Genomic DNA, 19,436 nt, shown 5'->3' on the forward strand with positions numbered 1-19,436 from the left:
AATTTAGACTGTGTAATAGACACAAATAAAACAATACAACTATGGGTAGAATACATGTCAAAACAATTATTAGATAATAAAATAGATATAACAAACACACCAGAATATATAGAAAAAACATTAATAGGAACAGTAAAATTATGATTTTTAAACCTAGCCGAAGCAAGTAAAAAAGTATTAAGATCTGATAACAAAACAGAAGGAACATCAACAACTACTAAAATACTACCAACATAAATATTGAAAAAATATGAAATAGCTATAAGAGATGAATTTAGCAGTGTAACAACAGAAGAAGAGGAGCAAAATAAAGAAAAATATATAAATATAAATTTAATATTAAAACTAGCAATATGTAATATGTGCTATATAGACGAGTATACGTGCGTATTTAAAGAATATTATTATAAAGGAACATATAATATAGAAGAAAGTAAGGAAATAAGAAGATTATATTTTAGTAAATTACCCGAATCATTTAGTTCAAAAATAATAAAGAGTTGAGATAAAACAAAAATAGTAGATATTTTAGGAGCAAGAATTTTTTTTTTACAGCAATGGTATAGAAATCTATGTGAAAAATATAGAGAAGAAATGAAAATGGAAAAAATATTAATAAAAAATTTAGCATGTTGCAAAAGATAAAATAGCACCTCAATTTGGATGTGAGGAAATATATTACAAAAAATTAAAATATAAATATAAGAAACCAAGAAAAATATATTATGTAAAAAATTATAAACATAAAAGATTATATAGGAAAAAGAAATGTATAAATGATATACTTGTTATAATTATGAAAAATTAGGACATTTAATTAGAAATTGTAAATTATCAAAAAACTTAAAAAAGAAATAAATATCAAAAATAAAAATAAAAAATATAGAATATATTTAGATAGATTATATACCTAATGAAATAATGAAATAGATGGTGAATTACGTGAATGAATGAAAAAATATAAAAATAATGATTGCAAGTAAGGAGCTTCTTTCTCATGGAAAAAATTATCCTACAAACCCAACTTCCATTGCAATTCATGACCCCAATTACAGCAAAATTCTTCCCACCAATTCGCTTTACTGTTCCCTCTAAATCATTCAAGGTTTTGTCCACCGCATCTTCAGTAGCCATTACCGAAAATGCTCTTGTAGTAGAGCAAAACCCATCCCAAGAATCCACTATTTCTCCAAGAAATGGGGTTGCAAAGGGTAGGGGTTGTAAGGGAATTCTTGAAAATCAGCTGAAAATGGACTGGTTGGAATCTTTGTCTTGCCCATTTCCTTATACAAAGGATTTGAATAATGGGTGGGTTATTGGGGTTGACCCAGATACTTCTGGGGCTTTGGCACTCTTGAAACCAGATCAACCTCCTCAGGTAGTATAAAGTTTTAAGCTTTATTTATTTATTATTCTCGCTGTTTTAATAAGATTGTCTGGTTTTGACTTGATATGGAGTTTTAAGAAAGTAAAAAGAGTTTTGGATCTTTCAATCTTAAATTAAAGTTATTTAGAATGTACCAAAATACCGTTTAATTTTGATCTCAAACTATCAAGTAAACACTAAAACTCGTCTTCACTCTGTGTTTCGTGGACACCTGATGTTGACGTGAAGTAAATTTTAAATTTGTTGTTTATTTTATTTATCTACTCCCTCTGTTTCAATTTGATTATTTGGTTTTGACTTGATATGGAGTTTACAACAACAAATACAACATACCCGGTATATTCCCACAAAATGGGGTTTGGGGAGGGTAAGTGTATGCAGTCCATTCCACTAACTCAGATGAGGTAGAGAGCCTGTTTCCTATAGACCCCCGGCTCAGGACACAAAGCAGTAAAAAAACATAGTACAAACAAAAACAAAAGTGGAATAACATTCCAATAGATAATAACCGAAACAAGACTCTCACAGAGTAGTTACAAGACACTAGGAACAGGAAACTACTAGACACATGCATAGCACTTACGACCACTGCCCCGACTAGAAACAAAACCATCCTACCCACTAGCAAGGACACACTCCCACCTACTAACTCTCTATCCGAATATGTGTCCCCCACACCTTCCTATCTAGGTCCATGTTCGCCGTAAGCTGTAACTGCTCCATGTTACATCTAAGAAAGTCAACGAGTTTTGAATATTGTGGTCTTAACGTAGTGATACGTAGAATGTACCAAAATGCCCTTTTATTTTGATCGACCTAGTTGTGTCTCGTGGACACCTTGTGTGATACATAAAGTTTTGAGGTGTCTAGATGATCATTTTGTAAGTTGAAGTGTCAACTCACATAGTGGAGACGAGTTGAAGTGTCTAGAGTCCATACTCAACTGTCAATCAAACCCTTCAACTACACCTGATGCTGACATGATGCATAAATTTTCACCCAACGGACATGACGCATAAATTTTGGAGGTGTTTAGATGATTATTTTGTAAGTGATGCAACGAAGACTAGTTGAAATGTCTAGATGCTCATTACCAAAAATGCCCTGTAATTGAGCAAAACCCATCTCAAGAATCAACTATCTCTCCAAGAAATGGGGTTGTAAAGGGTAGGGGTAGTAAAGTAATTCTTCCAACTCAGCTGAAAATGGACTGCTTGGAGTCTTTGTCTTTCCCATTTCTATGTACGAAGGGTTTGAATAATGGGTGGGTTTTTGGGGTTGACCCGAGTACTTCTGGGGCCTTGGCAATCCTCCTTAGGTAGTATAAAATTTTAAACTTTATTTATTTATTTATTTATTTACGCATTCCGTTGTGATTATCTGATTTTGACTTGACACGGGCGTGAAGAAAGTAAAAGAGTTTTGAATTATGTTGTTTTAATTTAAAGATACGTTGAATGTATCGAAATGTTCTTTAATATAAACTTCAACTCGTTGTCTCTATCTCGGGGATAACACACCCAATGCTGAGGTGACACATAAATTTTGGAGGTGTTTAGATGATTATTTTGTAAGTTGAAGTGTTCAACTCATACAGTAGAGACGAGTGGAGGTGTCTAGAGTCCGTAACCAACTGTCAACTAAACTCTTCAACTCGTCCTCACTGTGTTTTGTGGACAGCTGATGTTGCCATGAGGACGTATAATTTTGGAGGTGTATAGATGATTATTTTGTAAGTGACATAACGAAGACAAATTGAGATGTCTAGATGCCCATTACAAAACGTCCCTATCATACAACAAAACTCATCTCAAGAATTAACTATTTCTCCAAGAAATGGGGTTGTAAAAGGTACGGGTAGTAATGGACGGGTTGGAGTCTGTCTTGCCCATTTCCACTTACAAATGATTTGAATAATCGATGGGTTATTGGGGTTGACCGAAATACTTCTGGGGCTTTGGCACTCTTGAAACCAACTCAACCTCCTCAGGTAGTACAAAGTTTTGAACTTTATTTATTTAGGGGGTGTTTGGATGAGCTCTTTTTAAGTGACTTAAAAGCCAAAAGCCAAAAGTAGGGTATTACCTACCATTGTTTTTTTTTTTTTTTTTGTACTTTTTAAGCTTGATGTAAAGTGCTTAAAAACACACTTTGTCGTTGCCAAACACCTCCAAAATAAAAAAGTGCGTGAAAGGCCAAAAGCACTTTAAAATAAGCCAATTCAATCACCCTATTACTTTTACGTCCTCTATTTCAATTTAATTGTCTGGTCTTGACGAGATATGACGTTTAAGAAAATTAAAAGAGTTTTGAATTTTGTTGTTTTAAATTAAAAATATGTAGAATTTACCAAATTGCCCTTTTAGCCTGATCTCTACTGTCAACTAAACGCTTCAACTCGTCCTCATTGTGTTTCATGGCCACCCGATGCTGACATGACACATATTTTTAACATTTTTCTTACTCCCTCAACTGTCAACTAACAGTTCAATTTGTTCTTGTTGTGTCTCGTGAAATACTGATGCTAACGTGACGTATAAATTTTGGAGGTGTCTAGATGATTATTATTTAAGTTGAACAAGTGTTCAATTGAATCAATGTAGATGAATTGAGGTGTCTAGATGCCCATACTCAAAAGTTAGAGTGTGTACTTGTAAGCAGACTAAGTTTGAATGTCTGTTTGTAGGTGATGCTAATTATATTTATTAAGTTTAGTGATATTAGTACAGTTTACTTTAGGTCCAAGATTAGCTGGGAGAACTTTAGTTTTGAGGGAGACTTATATGTCAGGGGAAAATGTGGAGAGTTTCTAGTGCTATAACACTAATGATTTATAATACTAGAATGGAGCAGGATTAAATGGTGCGATATGGATGGTGAGGGTTCATATAGGTGATAGCAACTGTTTTGGGATTGAGGCATCATTGTAATTGTTGTTTGTATTATTGTTGCAACACGTTTTAACTTTTATTTATAACCATTGCATCTGGGCCAGCTTGCCTCCCACCATCTCAAAGGTACCAAGTAACTATATCTACCAAGATTCGGACATACGAGAAGGAAATAAACCTAGTGTTTTCGCCTCTGCTAGGATTTGAACCTATGACCTCATTGTTCTCACCCCACTTCATTGACTACTAGGCCACACCCGTGGGTGCATTTTTAACTGTACTATGTTCTTCCACATTTATATATTGTTCTTGAGGAGCCAAAATTAGATGTCGCTTTCATCTTTGAATTCTATTAGCATGTCAGTTGTCTGTTCTTCTAGCATTCATGGACCTTATTGTATTTAAGCCAATGTTATATCTAGCAGTTGTACCTTTTTCTAAGATATACATAAACTTGTAATGTTTTCTTGTCAGTACCAGTAGTAACATCCTTCTTTTCAGGCTTTGAGTCCAAGTTCGATGTCTAGAAGCTTGGCTAAAATTTTGAAACTGCAAGTAGTAATTGCCGAGACAAGTGAGGGCTGCTCGTCTCTAGTGATAAGATTCTCTCCTAACCATTAGGTTGGTAGTTTGAGTTACTTAAGTTGGAAAAGCAATGGGTAACCGCAGGTGATGTTCTTGAGGGTTGCATGGGGTTGGGTTAATCAAACAACTAATAATTGCTGATTGGAGCTTTTGTCAGTTAATTGTTCAATAGAGTTAGATGTGTTGAGAATGTATATCCATCGATCACAAACCACAACGGAAAATAAAGGAAGAAACAAAGAAAAAAAGGTCTTGTTCCCTAAAAAGTTAAGTACCTTTTCCACTGATTTACTTACTCTAAAACTGAAGTGTACTTCTCATTGATTTCCTATTCCAATCTCCAGGTATTTGATTCTCCTCACTTGAAGGTACGTGTTGGAAAAGGAGTGCGGAAACGCTTAGACGCAAAAGCTATTGTTCAGTTGCTTCAAAGTTTTGAAGCTCCTTTAGGTACAACAAACTTTGTCATGTTGGAAGTCTTTCAAGTATCTGTTCTTAACTGCCTCAGTAATCTGGTTTGAACAATTTGTGTAGTAGATTCTGCTGTTTCCTTGAAATTCTTGTGCTAGTTTGTTCGTTTGACATTGAAGGTGACCATGCTCTCTTTTCCTTTTTCCCTTCACCAAGTAACTAAATATTAGTACTTGTTTCTTGGTATATTTTTGTTTATTTGCTGTGCTGTTTTGATGTAGGTGTGGGGCTGTGGGCTAGGGAGGCAGTTGATGCATCTATATATGAATTCTGTTGTGTTTGCAAAGATTCTTAATCATATTATATAGGTTAAATACTTTTGCAGGATAACTATTGATGCCATCAAAATAAATTCTGTATTGATTCTTCAGTGCGTTAGCCTGGTTATTTGAATGAGTGTCCTTTATTCTGCATCCGTATAACATTGCAAGGAGTGATGCATGTAGTATTGGAGAGAGTTTTAGTGAAAAATCGATATCAATATGTGTGAGGCTGGAATGAAGGATTTTAGTTGTAGGCTGGAATGAAGGATTTTAGTTGTTCATTCTCTCACCCTCTTTTGGGGTTTTATTGGGAAATGCTCTTGTTGCTACTTCACAAATAGTTCCAGCTTACAGTTTTTTGACCTGAGGAAGGCCTTGATACTCAACGAATACTCTGTTTAAATTTTCTAGTGTCTTCTGTAAATAAATGTCTGTACTGAGACTTAAATTTATCTAGTTGAATGAAATATGACGACGGTGAGATGTCTTTTTTCCTAACCTCATCCTTCGGGCCATTATCTTGTGTTTCAAATATTTGTGTTGTCTGAAGAAGGATGGGAGTGCTTGGCTTTTGAGAAGATGTCTGTCTTTTCTTGGAGTCGCACAGAGGATTAGGGACTGTAAATTTCCTTGTCGATATAGTGGAAGGAGACGAGCCAAGATGGATCAGGATGGGTATTGATCATTCCTCTAGCTGATCCCAAAACTTGTCGGAATCATGTAGTTGTAATTTTAAATTTCCTTGTAGATGAGCAATCTGTTCCCATTTATGGTCTTATCAAATTTACTTGAATTATTAAATTCTTTCTGATGGTTTCTTAATTTTCATTTGGGGATAAGTATGTAGAGTAAGATGAGATATTTCATTTTGTTTTCAGGAACAACAGTGTATATTGAACAATCAACTCCGTATCCAAAAGATGGTAAGCAGGTTAGCAATATTATTAACAAGAATGTTAGTATGTACTGCCACTAGCGTATCTATTTTATTCAAATGTCAGTAGCTATTTCATGTACGCTTTCTCTTTAAATTTTGCACCATCGAATAATTCTGCATTCTATAGTGCTGAATAACTTCTTTGTTCCCCCACCCCGTTCCCCACGCCCAATTTTGGCTTAATGAATGCTAAAACGCTAAATATTTGTTGATGGTCATTTACCTTCTTGGAACTATCACCGTTTTGTGGATAGAACTTGTCTAGTGTATCGTATTTATATTTTATTTTGTTGGTACACTATTTATCAATATATCTTTACTGCATCAAGGGTTGGTGGAGCGGGGGATTCGGCTATGGACTATGGATTGGGTTGTTAGTTGCATCTGGATTTTCCGTTACTCCTGTGCCATCTAGTGCGTGGAAGAGTGAGTTTCAACTTACAAGAGAACGCTCAAACAAGGTTATTAAAGTTCCTGCAATTAGTTTAGTTGAACATAAATGCTTAGTAGTGTATACTTGTTTTCCCTCTCCTTTTTTTTTTTTTTTGGTAAATTAGGTATTTATATTAATACTTAATATGCATTGTTACAAGATAGTGAGGCTGCAACGCCTGGAGTGAGTATAGTAGGTACATTAGCTATATTAGATGGTACATTAGTAGATATAGTGGTAGAAGTAGTAGTGTGATAACAAAAAGATATAGGGACTGGCCTCTTTGGCCTTACAAAAGTTGTTCCTACTTTGTCTGCTTCCAACACGTGCCTAGCAAACAAGGGTGGAACTGTCCATTCTAGTAAGCTATTGTAGTAGTCAGCTAGTGCTCCCTCCTTTGCCAATGTGTCTGCCACCTTGTTCGCCTCATGACAGCTATGTTGTATGGGCGGGTCTCCGAGCTACCAAAGTAGCTCCCTACTTTCACAAAGTAGCTCCCTACTTTCACAGATTATGTTAATGTAAGAGGGATGACCTTTTTGGATCAGTGATATTATTACCTCTGAGTCAAGATTGATGCACAACGGTGTTAGCTGGTTGTTGTGTGCTATCCGTAGTCCTTGTAATAGAGCCATCAGTTCTTCTCTAATATTGGTGATGTTTTTATAGCTTCCCATGAAGCCTGTTATCCATTCACCTTTTTATCTCTTATTACCGCTCCTATCCCATCTTTGCCTGGATTACCTAGTGACGATCCATTGATATTTAATTTATACCCTTGATTAGGGGGTTGCCATTTAATGTATTGGTATGTTGTGGTTGATTTTGTTTTAAATTTCCCTGAAAGCATGACATATTCTAATTCTCTACTCATGGGAAGTTGTGTTGAGATAGAATTGTTGGTTTTATTATGATAATTATATTTCTCATGAGCCAAATGCTCCAGATGTAAAAGGGAAAGATCCTGTCCCAATCAATGGAGTTTTCAAATTTGTATGTATTAATCTTTCATAGTGAATCTAACCAATCGTCGTAAGATATTTTTAATCGTTCAATATAGTTTTCCAGACCTATCTTATCTTCCTCCAGAAGGTCTTGGCCTTTTTGCAATTGATGAATGTGTTTACAGGTCTCAGGCTATCCACGGTGGTAGCAAAGGGGGTTTATTCCAATGGATTTTAGATATTTACTAGTGGGTAATCTGTCATGTATACAGTGCCATAAGAAAATTTTTATTTTATTAGGGCATTTGAGTTTCCATATCCATTTATAGTTAATACTAGATTTTTTTTATGTGGGTTGGTTCTGTTACTCGATTTCAGGAATCTCAAAGATTTGAGGATCGAAAGATTGTCCAGGAATGGAGATTCGAGGATACAATCAAGAGAAATTAGAAGATGAGAAGAAACAGAGAAAATAGAATTTTAGGAGGAAGAGTTGCAATTTTCATATATGCTGTAAATGATGATTACAATGAGTATTTATAGGCAATGATGTAACTGAAATGATCAAAGCTATCTAATGAAACAGTTATTTGATAACCAACTCAACTTGTCACTCCTATCTAACTTCTGAAAACAGACTACTGTAGCTGCACTGTTTCTAATTAACTTTTAAAACCAACTGATTTGGACTTCCACTAACTTCAACTAACTTGAACTCCAATTTATGATAACAATACTCCCCCCCACCCTTAGAAAGATCCTTGTCCTCAAGGATCAAAAGAAGGAAACCTGCTCTTCAACACACTAGCAAACTCCCAAGTAGCAACATCGGCAGGTAGATCAGACCATTTCACTAACACTTGTGCCACTGCTTTATTGCCTTTCTTGACTAGTCTTTTCTGCAAAACAGCTTCAGGAGTAGGACAATTGGGATTGGCTAAGTCCACAGTAGGAGGACAAGAGATAGTAGAGGGTATTGCATAGCATTTTTTGAGTAGGGACACATGGACAGTTGGATGGATCTTGATAGAACTTGGCCGCAACAGTGTATAAGCAACAAGACCAACACTTTTAATGATCTGAAATGGCCCATAATATTTGGCAGCCAACTTATGAGAAGGATAGTGAGATATAGTGGTTTGCCTGTAAGGTTGCACTTTAAAATAGACCCAATCACCAACATTAAAACTTCTATCACTCCTATGAGCATCAGCTTGTTGTTTCATTCTATGTTGAGCTCGAGCAAATGGTGCTTAAAGAGCTTTAACTTAAGCTCTCTATTAATTAGTGTAGTATCCACCTCCGCAGAAGCCGATTCACCTGGCAAGTATGGTAGATGTAGAGGAGGAGGCCTACCGTAAAGCACCTCATAAGGTGTAGTTTGGATAGCCGAGTGGAAACATGTGTTATACCAGTATTCATAGGTAAGCAAGTAACCCAAGCAGAAGGATCATCATTGCAGTAACATCTCAAATAAGTCTCAAGACATCTATTTAAGACCTCCGTCTGACCATCAGACTGGGGATGATATGCAGTAGAAGTATGCAACATCACACCTTGAAGATTGAAAAGCTCTTGCCAGAAAGAGCTGAGAAAAACTGCATTTCTATCACTTGTTATGGCATCTGGTAGACCATGTAGTCTTACAATAGTATCAAAAAACACCTTAGCAACAGATTGAGCAGTATAAGGATGCTTGAGTGGCATGAATTGACCGTATTTACTTAATCTGTCCCCCCACCACCAGTATTACTTCAAAACCCTGCGATTTGGGAAGACCATCAATAAAATCCATGCTAATTTGAGACCACACGACCTCTGGAATTGGTAAAGGTTGTAACAAACCAGGATAAGCCGCCAAATCAGATTTGTTTTTCTGACAAACATCACATTTCTGAATGAAGTCCTTTACATCATATCTCAAAGTTTTCCAATAGAACAGTGTTAACAACCTTTTAAGGGTAGCATCTACTCCTGAATGGCCCCCCAAGGGACCAGCATGCCATAGGGACATATTATCCTTCCTCAAGTTCTGCACCTTTCCAATCACTAGCTTTTCTTTCCTTCTCAACTGACCATGTTCCCAGGTGAACTGTCTGTGTGATGTAGGATTTGCCTAATTCAGCAATTAGTTGAGTGAGCTCTGGATCTATATGCCAACTAGCCACAATATCATTGAAAAGGTCAGTGTTTGTAGGAGAGATAATTCAGCACCAGTCACTCTAAAGAGTGCATTAGCCACTTTGTTCTCAACCCCTTTTTTGTACTCAATGTAATAGTCAAAAGGCATCAACTTAGTCAGCCACAATAATTGTGAATTGGTGTGTAGTTTTTGTTCCATGAGAAACTTTAAAGCTTTTTGGTCTGTCCTGATAACAAACTTTTGGCCTAACAAGTACTGAGACCATTTAGTAACTGCTTGAACAATAGCTAATAAATCCCTATCATATACTGATAAAGCTGCATGTTTTGGTGATAATGCCTTGCTAATGAAGGCTATAGGATGTCCCTCCTGCATAAGTACAACACCAATACCATATCCACTGGCATCAGTCTCCACAATAAATGTTTTTCTCGCATCTGGCAAAGCTAACATAGGAGATTGAGTTAATGCTTCCTTTAATTGCATAAAGGACTTATGTGCTGTGTCATTCCATTTGAATTTATCCTTCTTAGTGAGGTCAGTAAGAGGCTTGGAAATGATACCGAACCCTTGTATGAACCTCCTGTATTATCCAGCTAACCCCAAAAACCCTCTCAATTGTTTCAATGTAGATGGGGTAGGCCATTCCCTTATAGCCTTAATTTTTTGCAGATCAGTAGACACACCTTCAGCTGTTATAAAATGACCAAGATACTCAATTCTTTTAACACCAAAGAAACATTTGCTCTTCTTAGCAAAAAGTTGATGTTCCACCATCTTCAAAACCACAGACCTTAAATGCACAATGTGTTCCTCCATAGTTCTACTGTAAATCAATATATCATCGAAAAAAACCAGTACATGTTTCCTTAAAAGCTTCTGAAATATAGAGTTCATCAGTCCTTGGAATGTAGCAGGGGCATTTGATAAGCCAAAAGGCATTACCAAATAGTCAAAGTGTCCAGGATGGGTTCTAAAAGCAGTTTTAGGTACATCCTCTTTTGCCATTCTTAGTTGGTGATATCCAGACCTTAAGTCGATTTTAGAGAAGACCTTGGAACCCCTAGTTCATTAAGAGATCTTCAACAATTGGGATTGGAAACTTGTTCTTGACAGTGAATTTGTTCAAATCTCTATAATCAACACATAACCTCCAAGAGCCATCTTTTTTGCCTACTAATACCACAGGTGATGCAAAAGGAATGCAACTAGGTTGAATGATACCTTGATCCATCATTTGTTGCACTATGCCTTCAATAATGTCCTTCTTAACAGAGGGGTATCTATAAGGTCTCTTATTGATAGGTTCAATCCCAGGTTGCAATACGATTCTATGGTCATATATACCTCTAGAAGGTGGTAGACCTATAGGTTCTTCAAACAATGCAGAAAATTCAGATAATACCTTAAGCAATGCAGGATCATCTTCTTGATTCTTGTCAACTTCTGGGGGATGCCACATGCTTTCTTCCCTACTTTGTGGAACCACCTGAATCATACACAGTTGAGATTGGTTTCCGGAGTGTTTTGTTAATTTCCCTGCACCCGAAGTCAATACTTGATTGTCGGCACCTCTGAGTAAATGTTTCTTCCCTTTATACCAGAATTTCATAGTTAATTTTCTGAAATTCAGTTTGATATCGCCCAAAGTGAGTAACCACTAAACTCCCAGCACCACTCCAGAAGAACCAAGAGGAAGTAAAAGAAAATCAGCACAAAATTCAGCTCCCTGCAGCAACCAAGTAATGGTTGTCATCTTATCTACTTGCATGCTACCATTAGCAGCAGGCCACCACTTCCGGTTTAATAGGTTTCACTTCACAACCTAATTTACTGACCAAGTCAGGGTCAATGAAATTATGTGAGCTTCCAGTGTCAATTAGGATATGCAACTCCATTTTGGAATGATAACCAGTCACCTTCAGGGTCCTCAATCCCAATGAACTATTCAAGGCATGCATGGAAATTTCCATATGTTCTATAGGCTGTCCCAACTCCAACTGATCACCTTGTTCTTCTTGGACTTCACCATCTTGTTCAATCTGTGACTCATCTATATTCTTCAGATTCATCCACCTCCAATAAGTACAACTGTTTTGAATTGTTGCATTTATGACCGGGCATGTATTTGTCATTGCAGAAATAACACAACCCCCTTGCTCTCTTATCATTCATCTCCTCAATACTTAGAGGAGTTCTCTTGTTCACCCCTTTAGAGAATCCAGAAGTAATGCTACTAGGAGTAGGTAGAATGCCCTTACTATTAGAGTACTTTTGATCTGCAAACTTTTTTGCATTGACTTGAAAAGAATTACGGGAATGTTGTCTCATAGCAAACAAATACGCCTTTTGCATTCTTGCACTCTTGTAAGCCAGAGAAAGAGAAGAAGGCTTTGTGATCTTGACAGCAATGCTGAGTTCAGTTTTCAAGCCTCCAATATAGCAACTGATAGCATTCTCCTCTAATAAGTTCACCCTAGTTAAACTTCTTTCAAAAGCTGCTTGATATTCTCTTACATTTCCTGTCTGCTTAATCTTTTCCTCCCTGGGATCAGATGATCCCAAACCTCTCTACCAAAGCTCCTACATATTCCTTCCAACTGATAGCCTGCACATACTGACTGTATCTCATGAAAGAAACATGCCACTGGATAGCTTCCCCCTCCAACTGCATAGATGCTATGGTTACCTTATCCTCAGGTGCAATATTCTCCATAAAGAAGAATTGCTCAATCTTGAATAACCAAGATCGAAGATTATCCCCGGAAAACTTTAAAAACTCCATTCTCGCCTATCTATTGAAATGAGAATGCTGAAAATTAGAAGAATTGGGAAATTGAGAAGTAGTACCATAGTTAGGGCTCCTTTCTCTATTTCCAATTCCCCCCTCCTGGTCATGATTTTCTTCATGCCCTAAAGGAACATTGTTCCTCCGACCTTCCCCTACCAGTTGTTGCCTCAACTCCATAACAACACTATCCAACCTCTCCAATGATGAGACCTTTCCCGCCAAATTACCCACCTCTGTAACCAGATTTTGCATCATCTCACGCAGATTTCCCATCTCTGCAGCAGCAACTTTAGTTATTGAATCACCCGTTATTCTTACACCTTTCACCATTGATGCCGAGGAAGACTAGCTCTGATACCAATGTTACTCGATTTCAGGAATCTCAAAGATTCGAGGATCGAAAGATTGTCCAGGAATGGAGATTCGAGGATAATTAGAAGATGAGAAGAAACAGAGAAAATAGAACTTTAGGAGGAAGAGTTGCAATTTTCATATATGCTGTAATGATGATTACAATGAGTATTTATAGACAATGATGTAACTGAAATGATCAAAGCTATCTAATGAAACAATTATTTGATAACCGACTCAACTTGTCACTCCTAACTAACTTCTGGAAACAGACTACTAGAAACAGACTACTGTAGCTGCACTGTTTCTAACTAACTTCCACTAACTTCAACTAACTTGAACTCCAATTTATGATAACAGGTTCTCTTTAATGGCCCACTATGCTGATTTTGTTGAGAATTGGCCAGTGGTAGCGTGCTGCCAAGAGGGTTCATCCCTTAACCCATCATAGTTAGGGATATGTAGACCTCTAATTAAGTTTATAGTGTCTGGGGGAAGTTCAAAGGATAGATTTTCCAGGTTCCATATACCATTTTCAATAATGTCTTGAACTCTGAAATCTTCCTCTTCTTGTTTCAGGGACCATGAATTAAGAATCATAGACTATTTTGGTTAGGTATCCAGTTATGAGGGTTGGTGGACTTTGGGGAGGAGTTTCCTCCTCCACAGTTGGAGAGCTTAGCTTCCTCATTGTTGGGTTCATCACCACTATAAAGTTCTCGATTGCTGGAGAGGCTGAAATCGTTATATCTAGTGATCTTTTCAACAGATTTGGTGGATAGATAAGGATGACTTTTTGTACGAGAATCTCTTTGAATACTATCACTCTTCTTTTAGTACTAGTATTTATGTCCTCATTTCCCTCATTAAGTCTATTGCTTCCTCTATTTCTTGTACGTATGTGTTTTCCTGAATATTTTTGGGGAGAGGAAGGAATGCGTGGTATCATGTGTACTTGCGAGGTCGATGCAATGTTGTTCGGGATTGGCCTGTTGGAGCTCTCTCCTGATGGTGCATATACCCCAGGTGGGTAGTAAGGAAGAGGTTCCACCAACTGATAGTTGGGATTCCACTGATTCATTAGTAGATCCATCTGGAGTTGGTGCATTGGAAAGACGGGCTGATTTGCTTGATTCCCATTCACAATTGATACTAATGGGTTTTGGATCGGCAATTCCGGACCTTGGGGATGGAAAAAAGAGAACTGTGGCATGGTATAATTGGGTAGAGGGAGAGTTGCTGCCAACCAAAAATGGTTGTAGTAATTCTCTGTTGTTGCCCGGAGTATCGCCGTCGCCACTTGAGCTAGATAAGAAGGGTTTTGGATTACTACAAAAACTTCTCTCAAGTCCAGTGTCACACTCAGTGTTATAGCATGACGTTGCATGGTTGATTCCATCCATGAGACACAATTGTGGTTCTCCAGCGGTGGTGTGGCATATACCATATGGTTCCCTAGCAAGCGGGGGTTCGTTGGGAATGAAGGAAGGGGATTGGTGATTAGATTGGCTATATTTTGGTGAGGATTGGCTTGGTTGTTGTTCGTGGAGGGGAAGTGATTCATGTGGGAATGTCTCTGTTGGGACAAAAGAGGAAGCCTTGGCATTGTCTATAGTAGGTAATTCGATAGTGATAGATTCTATTGGGATGAAGTGAGCATTTATAGAAGTGCTTATATTATCCGTCAAGTTCACTAAGGTACTAGGAATATCTAAAAAGGTGGAATATTTGGAGTTATTATTATTATCCACGTTGTGTAAAATTTTATTATTAAAACTATTTCTAGAAGAATTTGGAAGGTCGGGGTTAGGAACTGTTTTACTGCTTGGAGATTTAGTGAAGATTTTAGAGTTGACGGAAAAGATTTGTCTTATGTGGTTGAATGAGATTCCACGTCGGCAATCTCTAATGACGGTGAAGAGATATTTGTTGATGTGGGGGTAGATTGGTCATTTAATGTTAAGTTACTGTTTGAATGACTGGCTGCCAATGGAGCACGTGAGCTGGCATTTGCTGTAGGCGGCGATGTGATTGTATAGGGGTTAGAATAAGGGTTTGGTTAGAGATAACCATGGTTGAGTTAGAGGTGTGGTTAGATTTTGAGTTAGTATGAGTTTGGTTAGAACTCTAATTAGTGTTATACTTAAGTGAATGGATAATAGGCTTCATGAGAAGCTACAAAAAATCACCAATACTAGAGCAGAACCGATGGCTCTATTACAAGGACTACGGATAGCACACAAGAACCAACACCGTTGTTCGTCAATGTTGACTTAGAGGTAATTATATCACTGATACCACACCGTTGCTCATCAATGTTGACTTAGAGGTAATTATATCACTGATCCAAAAAGGTCATCATCCCCTTACACAAACATAATCTTTGAATGTAGGGAGCTACTTCGGCAGCTAGGAGACCAACCCGTACTACATAGCTATTGTGAAGAAACAAGGTGGTAGACGCATCGGCAAAGGAGAGAGCACTAGTTGACTAGCACAATAACTTATTTGAATGGACAGTTTCACCCTTGTTTGCTAGTCATGTGTTAGAAGCAGACAAAGTAGGAACTACTTTTGTAAGGCCAAAGCGGCCAGTCCCTATAGTTTTTGTTATTGAACTACTATTTCTATCACTGTATCTACTAATATACCATCTAATGTAGCTCATGTACCTCCCATTCTCACTCCAGGCGTTGTCGCCTCACTATCTTGTAATGATGCTTATTAAGTATTAATATAAATCTCTATTTACCAAAAAAAATCTTTTGGTTAGGTAGATTATTAATTTCTAAACCATGGTTAGTAGATGGGTTTGAAACTAACCCCTGGTTAATGACGTGATTGTTGATGTCAGCATCTTCCATGGTTGAATTTTCCTCAGTAAAAATTGTTATTTTTTTGTTTTCTGCAGAAGATTAATGGTGGGGTCCACCACTTTTAATTTGTCAAAACTATTATTGTTATTTAACGAAGCAGTGGCAGGATTTTTCGCTTTATAATTATAATTGTTTTTGATTCAAGAAATTTACTTGTTGAGGCATGAGAAATGTTAACGCTAATACCTGGATCTTGTTCATTGTTTTGCTGGGTTGTTCTGTTTTGCTTGATTTGTTTTCACCCCTTTGTGAATTTGACTGTTTGCCATTGTTCCTCTGTGGGCGGCATTGCTTGAATCGTTGGCTGGCTGTTCTGTACAAAATCAGTCGTGGTGTTTCTCCCTTGAATCATTTCTATTTTGATTCTATAAAAATTCAAGTTTCATTTTTGTTCCTTTGTGGCCTCCATTGTTGTGTGCTTCATTGTCTTTGGACAGAATCCACTAGTATGACCAATATGTCCACAGGTGGTGCATAGTATATTCGCTCCTTTATACTCGATCTCTTGATGGTGCAGTCCTATGATTTGTGTTTTTTAACGGCAACGTTCATAGGTACCTCAACATAGATTCTAGCATATCTACCTCTCAGTGTTGCAGAGGTGCATACATCTGTTTTTAACTTATCTTCCTAATTTCCTCCCCACTTTTGCTAGTATAGAGTGGTCGTAAAATTCTGTGGGGAGTTCTGGGAGTCTAATCCATATAGCAGAAGTAGTTTCTTTCGCTGTAGATGCAACAAAGTTTGGTTGCCATTTCTTCACAGATAGAAAAAAACCATTAATGAACCATGGGCCATTTTGTAGAGCTATTAGCATATTTTCTTCTTAGAGGAATTTGACTATGAAATAGTCCGATCCTATTTCTATTAAGGTGATTTCTTCCGTTGTTATCCATAGATTATTTAATCGTTTATTTTGGTATTGATGGCTCATTTTTCCCTAGTAGTTTGATTATGATTGAAAAAGCTCAAGGTCTATAGAGTCGGTTTCTATCTTCCTGTTTGAGGGTAATTATGTTGTCCGATTCCGTGTGCCCAAGATTTGATTCCTCATTACTAGAATCATCTATCTCCATCTGATAATCATTACTTTGGCTGTGGTTTAATTGGATCTTGGGGAAGTGGTGTCATTAATATGTTTTTAAAGTTCATCTTCTAGTTTTCTGGCTCTTTATACCTTCCCATGATGCTTTTTGTTCCTTGAGATCACTGTTTGGTTTGGTTAGAGGGATTGTGATGTATGTAATAATTTTAGAACTCTGTCTGAGTAATTAGTGGGGTTTTTATTTTAGAGATAAGGGAGAGCGCTCTCTCTCTATTCCTAGCAAAACTACTTGTTTTCTCTCTTGCAGTTCCGTACTAAGAATTTTTTTTTTTTTTTAAATATCTGCAACTGCAGATTTCCTGGAGTCATCATCTAATATCTGTTATTTTTATTAATTTTCGTTGCAGGATTATAGCAGGGAACTAGCATGTTCATTGTTTCCCTCTTTGAGTTCTTTATTAAAAAGGAAGAAAGATCATGGTAGGTATTTAGACTTCATCTGCTAAGCATTTCTATTTTTGAAAAAAGATCTATGGTTTCTTATATTTTACTGGTTTGTGTAACTTGTCAACCGAACTTAGTCATTTTAGCAGATTATTCATCTATATCCAGAAAGGGAGTATAACATGCAGTGACATGTTGATTCTTGTTATAATTAATGGTTAATGAAACTGATCAGGAGGAGTATCTCTCTCTAGGAGAGACTAATCTTATAAAAAAAGGAGAAATAAGAACTTGTATACTCAAACGTCTCAACCTGAGCCTTGTTGTTGTGAACAATGTCCTTAAATGTGAAATCAATTTTCTATTAACTTTTCCAGGTTGCCTTGTTATAAGTCCTGCTGTTCTCTGGCTGTAAGATTGGTAACTCAGGGTGTCACATGTTAGTTAATCGTTTCTTATAACCTAAAAAATTCATTCACATGTTAGTTAATCGTTTCTTATAACCTAAAAAATTCATTATGTCCAGCTTCTGATCTTGGTCGATAATGCTCTGCCCCTTTACGCTTCTAAATACCATATTTGGTTCACAACATTATTTAAATCTGTGACGTCTGCTTACCACACAATCCCATTTGTACTACCTTTACCATTGAACAGAAGCTCTAAGGTGCTTCATATTTTGTTTGATCTTGTAATATTGACTTTGTATTCCTTGGCTATTATAGACATGTTGACTGCATCTTGCTCCTAAACATTTATACATAGCAATTTTATCAGAACTGTGCATCGTTATACTTGCTCCGGTAGTGTATAAGTTTGTCTCATCTTTTGCTTTCTTTCCAATCACTAAATTTTTGTCTTCTGGTTCCCTCTTTACTTTTCTTCGTAGTCTTTGCGGTCAACACTAAGCTGGAACTCATTTCCCAACACTTCCAGTTGGTGAATTCCTATGTAGGACCTTTCTCTTGCAACCTTTACTGAACACCAACCTCAATTTGTATCAAATAGCAAATCCTTGATCAGCTTTTGGACTCCAAATCAATATTTCAACACACACCTAATTAACGGTGTTGCATCAATATCTTATTTGCTAATAGATTTATTTTTATTTTTATTTTATTTTTTAATTTTTTTATGTGGCATTAGTCATTACACTATCTAATGTGTTATTTCATGATTCTTTCTTAACGCTCCAGGCCGAGCTGAGGCTCTTCTAATTGCTGCTTATGGCAAAGGCATGAAGATAAATTCTGATTCTCTTTGCGATGGAAAATTAGATGTCGTAGCAACTGGAGAGCCGGTCAATGAAATCCTTTTATCAACCCCCAACGCGTAATTGTTACTGGAGTGTTAACCCTTTGGAAGAATCATGCAGTATAAGAGAAACAATTAGTCGACGAGGCTTTTAAATCAATTCGAATTTTCCCTACCTGACTCTGCGAAATCTCAACGTAAAGCAATGGCGAAATCTAACTCATCCTCTGTGTTTAACTTAATTGGCAGTTCTGTTTAATGTAACATCATCTAGATTGTAGGATAAGTTGTACAGATTCCTCATTAACCAAATTCTAAGGGAAGGGGAATTACAGACAATTCCTTTTCCTATATTGTTTCATCATTGTATTGAACGCACATTTAGCATGAAACACTGTTATGTATATATTTTCGTACGCACACACACTACTCTCGACCCTAATATATATATATATATATATAGGGTTGAGAGTCTATAGGAAAGAGTCTCTATATCCTACAAAGATAGGGATAAGGTCTGTGTACATCTCATACTCTTCACACCACTTGTTGACTACAAAGCTATGTTGTCGCCGTTGTTATACACGTACAATGGCATTCCACAATAGGTTGTCATTCTTG

At 36.9% G+C, this 19,436-nt stretch overlaps 1 protein-coding gene across 4 annotated transcripts; it reads left to right on the top strand.

Annotated features, from left to right (window-relative positions):
* Window positions 1–868: 868 nt before the first annotated feature.
* LOC107875278 (Holliday junction resolvase MOC1, chloroplastic) lies at window positions 869–19,220 on the top strand. 4 transcript variants are annotated; one of them, XM_016721928.2, is made up of 6 exons: window positions 933–1,378; window positions 5,208–5,313; window positions 6,476–6,528; window positions 6,864–6,995; window positions 17,525–17,597; window positions 18,758–19,220. In XM_016721928.2, exons 1-6 carry the CDS (start codon window positions 998–1,000, stop codon window positions 18,895–18,897), a joined length of 885 nt encoding a protein of 294 aa, XP_016577414.2. In that variant the 5' UTR covers window positions 933–997; the 3' UTR covers window positions 18,898–19,220. The 4 variants fall into 4 exon arrangements, with proteins under 4 accessions (XP_047251566.1, XP_016577414.2, XP_047251526.1 ...); XM_047395636.1 differs by lacking the exon at window positions 933–1,378 and adding an exon at window positions 4,780–5,130; XM_047395610.1 differs by lacking the exons at window positions 17,525–17,597; window positions 18,758–19,220 and adding an exon at window positions 8,290–8,512 and having other exon boundaries at window positions 869–1,378.
* The last annotated feature ends 216 nt before the right edge of the window (window positions 19,221–19,436 follow it).

Source organism: Capsicum annuum, chromosome 1 (assembly GCF_002878395.1).
Source record: "Capsicum annuum cultivar UCD-10X-F1 chromosome 1, UCD10Xv1.1, whole genome shotgun sequence".
Lineage (NCBI taxonomy): Eukaryota > Viridiplantae > Streptophyta > Magnoliopsida > Solanales > Solanaceae > Capsicum > Capsicum annuum.

What these genes read in the sequence shown, in the direction of transcription:
- LOC107875278 (XM_016721928.2), top strand. Translation starts at nt 998, where the DNA reads ATGGAAAAAATTATCCTACAAACCCAACTTCCATTGCAATTCATGACC. An exon ending in AACCAGATCAACCTCCTCAG is followed by an intron (nt 1,379 to 5,207) that starts GTAGTATAAAGT and finishes TCCAATCTCCAG; the next exon opens with GTATTTGATTCTCCTCACTT. An exon ending in ATCCAAAAGATGGTAAGCAG is followed by an intron (nt 6,529 to 6,863) that starts GTTAGCAATATT and finishes TACTGCATCAAG; the next exon opens with GGTTGGTGGAGCGGGGGATT.